The following is a 7279-nucleotide window of genomic DNA, read 5'->3' as shown; positions in this document are numbered from 1 at the left end:
TGGGTCGGGGGGGTAGGGGGCAGAAGTCAGTCTGAGCAGTTGCCAGAGCCCTGATATCAGAGTTCTATTTTGGGGTAAAGGAAACCTTCCCCTACCTCTCACCCTATCATCCATCTCTTGTATTTCCACAGGGATTATGGCGTGTCTTTATGGGTTGGGTAGCATTTGGGTCATGCACAGAGAGAGGTTGTTGGCTCCTCAAAACACAACTATCTACATCTCAGGTGATTTCAGAAACCCCTTTCAGCCGGGAGTGGTGGCTCACGCCAGTAACCTTAGCACTGTGGGATGCTGAGGCACGCAGATCTCTTGAGCTCAGGAGTTGGAGACCAGTCTGGGCAACATGACAAAACCCCATCTCTGCAAAAACAAAACAAAAAAATTAGCTGGGCCTTGTGGTGCATGTCAGTAGTCCCAGCTACTCAGGAGGCCAAGGCAGGATAATCACTTGAGCCTGGGAGGTGGAGGTTGCATTGAGCTGAGATTGTGCCATAGTACTCTGGCCTGGGTGATGGGAGTGAAACCCTGTCTCAAAAATAAATAAATAAATAAAAATAAAATAATAATAATAATTTTAAAAGGCCAGGCACAGTGGCTCATGCCTGTAGTCCCAGCACTTTCGGAGGCTGAGGCAGGTGGATTACCTGAGGTCCGGAGTTCGAGACCAGACTGACCAACATGGAGAAATCCCGTCTCTACTAAAAAGACAAAATTAGCCGGGCGTGCTGGTTCATGCCAGAAATCCCAGCTACTCGGGAGGCTGAGGCAGGAGAATCGCTTGAACCTGGGAGGCAGAGGTTGTGGTGAGCCGAGATTGTGCCATTGCACTCCAGCCTGGGCAACAAAAGTGAAACTCTGTCTCAAAAAAAAAAAAAAAAAAAAAAAAAAAAAACCAAAACCCCACTTTCAGTTGGCAGCGTGGGTGAAAAGACGGCTGGCAGAACTTGACAGAAAAACTTAGGGGGGAGAGTGTAGGACAGGCTACTCTGCAATTTCTTTAGAATAGTGTTCCTTAAAGTGTGTTTTGTGGAATATTGGTATAACTTGAATAGATATTACTTGAAAAAAAGGGAGTTGGAGCAAATCTGGGAACCACTGAAACAAAGTTAAACAGGTTTCTTTCCTGCAGGACTTTTCAGAGCCTTTAGTATAATAATGTGCATGATGAAACTCTACTAACAAAATAGAATATGCAGTTAGGCTAATTTGGGCATGGATTTTTTTTTTTTTTTTTTGGTAGCGTATCTTTCAACAGTGTGTTCCTTAGAAACCACTGTCTTAAAGCACTGTTGTCTTCCCGGCGCTGGAGGTGATGCTCCAATCATGCAGTTCTTCAGATGTTCTCCCTCTGCCCAGAGAGGCGGGGTTTCTGTTGAGTTTGCAGAACTCTCTCCAGGTGTGAGGATGGGGAGGGAGGTTGGGCTCCTGAGGGCAGTGATGCAGGGAACTCCACCAGAGCTGGTCGGAGCGCACTTTGCCTGTGCAACCAACCATTGACTTCCCTATCTTCCACCTGGCCATGGGGTGACCTGCCAGTACGTGCAAACTCTCCAGCATTCCTGAACGTGAACAGAACGTGAACAAGGCACTCCCCTCCTGCTTCTAAACAGATGCCCCAGACCTCTCAGCAAGGGTGACTGAGGAAGGTACCCTCTCGTCTGGAGATGACAAGAAGGCCTGCCTCTCACTTCTGTGGGGAAATCAGCTGCCCCTGAGTTTCTTCTTGCCTGGGGGATTATCGTGCTGACCCCTGGGATTCAAGGGCAGGCTCCCCGCTGGACACAGCTCCAGGGTGAAAGGCGGCAGCCAAGACTGCCTCTCCCTCCCACTGCCTGGGACTTTCACCTGCTGATCAGGAAACAGTGGGCACTGAGGTTAGGTGTGGGGCCGTGGTGGCACCAGCTTCAATCATGAAATCCTGTAATCCCAGCACTTTGGGAGGCCGAAATGGGCGGATCATGAGGTCAGGAGATCGAGACCATCCTGGCTAACACGGTGAAACCCCCATCTCTACTAAAAAATACAAAAAAGCTAGCCGGGCGAGGTGGCCGGCACCTGTAGTCCCAGCTGCTCGGGAGACTGAGGCAGGAGAATGGCATAAACCCAGGAGGCGGAGCTTGCAGTGAGCTGAGATCCGGCCACTGCACTCCAGCCTGGGTGACAGAGCGAGACTCCGTAGACTCCGTCTCAAAAAAAAAAAAAACAAAAAAAGAAATCCCTCGTGGGCTGAGGATGGAAATGGGAAGGCAGAAGCCTTTGAGGGAGGTGGAGTATGGTGGACATGAGGGACCGGATTCCTAGCTTCCGCTGCCGTCGGGGAAGCTGTCAGGAGAGGGCAGTGCAGAGCTTCCTTGCCTTCTCTCCCTAGCTCTGCCTTACAACTGGCCACACACAAGGTGAGTGTGCCGAAATTGGCTCTTCCTCCCCAGACAGGGCAGCTGAGCTCACACAGGACGCACATCTACCTTGTCCCCTTCCCTGGGTAGTCAGGTGTATACTGAGGCCTCCAAATTTTGTCTGGCCTCAGGTCCCATGAAAAGAGCAAAGGATTGCCACAGCAACCACAGAAAGAGAATTGTGCACCAGGGTTACGGTAGGTAATAAGATTTACTGAAAACGTCTTGGCCACATTCAGTACTGGTTTGGTGGATACATCAGAAGGAGGTTGCATAACATTAGGCAGGTGGAGGGGCTGGGAGGAAGAGATGTGGGCACCTGTGTGCCAGTGTGCCCGTGTTGGGGGACACCTGTCCAGGTGGTGAGTGGAACGGGGTGTGTGTGTGTGTGTGTGTGTTAACAAGAGAAACGAACCAGAAAAGGAAATGCATTTTATCCCACTGCACATTGCAAAAGTCTCACGCCAAAAAAGCTAGACTTTCCTCTATGTTGGCATCAAAAGGGAGTAAAAAATGATTGGATCACCCAGATTATAAATAAGATTATTTGTTTCTCAAAAATCCCTATTAAAACATTAAATATCAGCTCTTTTGGGGGAGAAATACATTCATTTCAGGGAGACCTCGGAAGAGTGACCATCCTTTTGCTCTACCCCAACCAGGTGGGGGAGGGGAAGCCCCGCGGGTCCCCTCCAGTTGAGCCAGGTCGCCACTCACATCCTGCCACTGAAGGAGATGGCTAATGCACAATTTACAAATGAAACTGCACGTCCATTAAATTAAACCCAATGGGAAACACACATGTGACCAGTCCTGTCATTCACAGCCATGGGGTGAGAGGGAACAGGAGGAGAGAGTGCCAACCAAGGGGGTCTGGAAGGTGGGTGGGAGGGTATGTGTTAGGGTGGACAGTGGAGAGCCTCCTCCTCCTCCTTCCAGGGGCCCCAGTTCCTCCAGGGCTGTGGACAGCAGGGTTAGAACAGCAGGGTGTGTGGGGTGGGCACCCCCGCAGGTCTTGAGTGCCATTCTCTGGGCCCTCCCCCACAGTCTGGATATTGATGGGAAGGGGGATGTAGCACCTTCTCCAACCCCTGGCTTCCCACTGGACTAGATGCCTTCCAATGTTTCTTCTGCCTTCCGTGAAGGACAGAATGAAGAAAGGAAGCTGGAGGCTGATGGAGCCAGCCTGGGAGCAGAGGGATGGCCGTGGCGACCTGCGGGGTGGAAAGATTCCCAGATAACCTATTTTCACCTTCTCTGAAGGTCTATGGAGGGTTTGGAGCACTGAGGGTGGGAGCATCTAGGGTAAAACACCATTGTCCTGTTGTTACAGGAGCTGAGTTCTGTGACCACCTAGGGACAGCTGTGGCCTCAAAGTCACCTTGATATGGCTCCTAGCCCAGGGTCTTCCATCTCCTTGGCTCTTGGAGTCAACCCAGAAGGGACTCCTCTTAACCTCCCACAGGTTGAGCCCACCAGCTTACAATTTGTTTCCAGGAGAGAGTGAAGGGCACTGTGGCTCCCATCCCTCTCTCCCATGTCCATGGTTGCTGTGCGCAGAGACAGGGCCTTGGAGGGATGAGCTGGAGCCTGGTGGATTCCAACCCATTCTGATCTGCAAGATGTGATGCCACAGGCCCTCCCACTCCTCTGGCCACTGGTTATGCTTTGGGGCTCCCTCCTGCCTTTGAATGTCTGTCAAAGGAGCTGAGAACCTTCTGGGGATGAAACTCAGTCCCCCTTTGTCTCTCCCCTTCCTTCTAAGTCTGCCCCCGGAGCAAAGGCCCACTCTGCGAACAGCACCAATCTGCCTCACAGTGCAGGGCTTGTAAACGACTCAAGTCCGTCCATGGGTGGGGGCCATGGGTGCCATCTGTCCTCAGGGATTTGGTGAGTCCAGATCTCACTGCTGTCTTTCCATACAGGCTGCTCGACTGGCCCCGCCAAACAGAGTCCTTGGCAGTTCCGGGGAAGTGGGACTGGCGTCCTCGTTGAAGCTCGGTGGTTGGGAAGGAACAGGTGTCTCCTCTGCCTTTCTTCAAGCTACTGATTTGGGGAAGGTAGAGCCCAACTCCCTCAGTGCTTCCTGCCCATGTCCCCTTCCCCCCCACCCTGAAGGCCTCCCGGCGACACTCCTCTCCTGCTCGATGATCAGTGCCATCTGGGCTGCCCGACTACTCCAGGGAGTCACTGTGTTCCAAGCCCAGGTCGCTGACATTCGTCGTCTGCAGCTCGTCGACCTCCTCCTCCAGCTCCTCCTCTTCCTCCTCTTCCATCTCATCCTCATCCTCTTCTTCTGTCCCATCCAATGAGTCATCATGTGCAGCCATCATAGCCTGCTGCATGGCCATGGTGGCATTGTCTGAGGACAGGGACTGCAGGTTGTCCAAGTTGATGGAACCTGCGTGAGAGAAGCAAGGGTCAGGACGAGGCAGGGGCTGCTGGTCAGGGTCAGCACCTCTGTGTTGGACAGGGTGTAATGGACTGGCTCATAGAGCAGTGAACTTCTCCTTTCTAGGGCTGCCCAGGTCTGAGCTGGACAGTGCCCTGGTATGAAGTCTCCCATCCATTCACTTGTCAGCTACTTCCTGCCCCATTCACTGAGCATTTTCTTTATGTGTTGACCACTTTTGACTTTCTAACAATTCTGTAAGGCAGGTATTATTATCCCCATTCTAAACAGGAGGAAACGGAGTCTCAGACAGTTAAGTCATTAACTCAAGATGACATTGTCAGTGATGACAGAGTTGGAATTCTCTCCCAGGTTGGTCTAGTCCCCTAAATCTTTTTTTCCCCCATCATAACCCATAAGATGATGGCTTAGCACAAAGGAACCTGTGTGCAACCATACACATACACGTGTGCATGAGGTTATGTGTGCACACACGCACACCTACACCCCACTCCCCATGCAGAGCTATCTTCATGTGCCAAGCTATAAAATGTCTAGCTCATTGAATTATTCATTGTGCACTAGGCGACTGGCAATTAGAAATGTGTATATGGAGGGTGTGATGGAGAGGCTGGGAAAACTGAGCTCTTCCTGGCCTCTGTTCCCGAGCCAGCTGCCTGCCTTGGTATTTATAGATGGCCCTGGCTCCCGAGGAGCTGTGCAGATACTGACTGCTGCTAAGGAACTCAGATGGGTGCGGACATAGGGGCCTCTGCTGAGCAGTCACTGACTTGTGTGACCACCAACTCCCACTTGTCTTTATGAGAGTGCATCTGGTCTGTTAAATTATGTTCAAAAACAGCCCCTTCTTTAGGGCTTTGGGGAGGGATAATTGCTGTGACAGAGCAGTGATGGGAGCCCAGGTAAGGAGACAGCCCTTGAATCTTTGCACAGCTTGACCTAAAGAAGCTCCAGGAGCACCCCCAGCCATTGTCTAGGGTGCGCTCAGCCCCAGTTCTTACCATCGGGGTTTGTCCCCGGGGCACCGCCCTGCTGCTGCAGCACCCCTGCAGCGATGGAGTTGGGCCAGAATCTTTGGGTGGGCCGGTGCTGAGACTTGATCTTCTTGGCTTTGGGAGCAGGGTCTGGGTTGCTGGCATCAAGCATGGGCTGCAGGATGCGCCTCCGGGCATTGATGAACCTGCCCAGAGGTAAAGTGGAGACCTGGTGAGTCACCGGCTGCATTGCCTTGGGGTGGGGATAGGGAGGGTAAAGCTGCCTTCAGACTCCATTTCACAGAGCAGATCGGGGTTCCCATCCCGGATGTAAAAGCCCAGCAGGTAGAAGGGCCCTGGGTACTGAGAAGTTCATGAAATCTCCTGGGGCTTGGTAACTGCAAAGTCATATGGGAAGAATGCATGGGGGGTCAGAAATCCTCGTTCAAGACCTTCCAGGTTGAACAGAGGAGGAGAGCATAGTAGTCATAGGCACTAACCTCTGACTTCTCTCCAGAGGGCCAAGGGCTTGGATCAGGGCCCTCAACTTGGGTCTACTTCCATCCAGCCAGACCTTGCTCTCTGAGCTCCCCATGACAGCCCAGCCAGGCACAGAGACTGGGAACGCTGACATCCCTGTGGGGTCAGAATGGCTACTCTTCCTCCCTCTCCCCACTCCCAGCTTTGCAGCATGTTTTAGTTTCAGTTCACATGGGGGTGGGGTAGACCAGATGACCACGGGCCTCCAGTGCACGGGTGCAGGCAATCCTGTCTCTCTCTGCAGTGCAGGTGGGCTGGGTGCTTAGGTGGGCGTGGGTTTTCTATTCCTCAAGGAGCTTCCAGGGATGTGCCTGACACAATGTCCCAGCAGAGGGCGCTGAGAAGCTGCAGATGAAGCCACAGGTGCCAGTGTTGATTCTTGCTTTCTGCTTCTAGCCCAAATGGGGGGACTGGCATGGTAGCTGGGCTGAGATTGAGGCAGATCCTGGCATGCGAGTCTCTTTTTTCTGCTACGCATTCCCCTGCCCAGAAGGTGTCCCCTGGGTATGGCAGCCTGCGCGCAGATGATGCAAACTCACCAGTTATTTACTTGCAGGAGGGTGAGGTTGGTCTGGGCTGCGATCTGCCTCTTCTCATCCTCCGTGGGGTAGGGGTGCTGAAACGAGAGGTGGAGGCTAGTGAGGGCTGGGCACACGCTGGTCTGGCCCCGCCGAGAGACTGTGCCCATGCCATGGACACTATCCTGAGCCAGGCAGCCCGAATGGTTTGGGAACCAAAATTGGGGAAGTATCTCGTTTGCTCTCCACAGAGAATGGACCTAGGGCTTGGAGGAAGGCTGCCCCACGCCCGAGACTCCACATCTCAGACTGGCCAGCCCTCAACTGAGCCCACACAATGGGGAGCCAGGGAGGTTTCCCAAGACCAGGATGGTTCAGTACTGACAGCTTCCAAGGCACATCCTTCTCACTTGATCCTCACTGCCGCCCCCAGCAGGC

At 52.9% G+C, this 7279-nt stretch overlaps 1 protein-coding gene across 1 annotated transcript in view; it reads right to left on the bottom strand.

Annotated features, from left to right (window-relative positions):
- Positions 1 to 2588: 2588 nt before the first annotated feature.
- PKNOX2 (PBX/knotted 1 homeobox 2) overlaps positions 2589 to 7279 on the bottom strand; it is a gene marked incomplete at its 5' end in the record, with an annotated part of 47333 nt that continues 42642 nt past the window's right edge. Inside the window, 3 exons of the mRNA XM_017892244.1 lie at positions 2589 to 4797; positions 5811 to 5989; positions 6863 to 6939. Of these exons, the coding sequence (XP_017747733.1) occupies positions 4571 to 4797; positions 5811 to 5989; positions 6863 to 6939 (483 nt within the window). The remainder of the gene's footprint in view (positions 4798 to 5810; positions 5990 to 6862; positions 6940 to 7279) is intronic.

This window comes from Rhinopithecus bieti, unplaced genomic scaffold (assembly GCF_001698545.2).
Source record: "Rhinopithecus bieti isolate Rb0 unplaced genomic scaffold, ASM169854v2 scaffold_20150, whole genome shotgun sequence".
Classification (NCBI taxonomy): Eukaryota; Metazoa; Chordata; class Mammalia; order Primates; family Cercopithecidae; genus Rhinopithecus; species Rhinopithecus bieti.
This window is presented reverse-complemented; position numbering and strand designations above follow the sequence as displayed.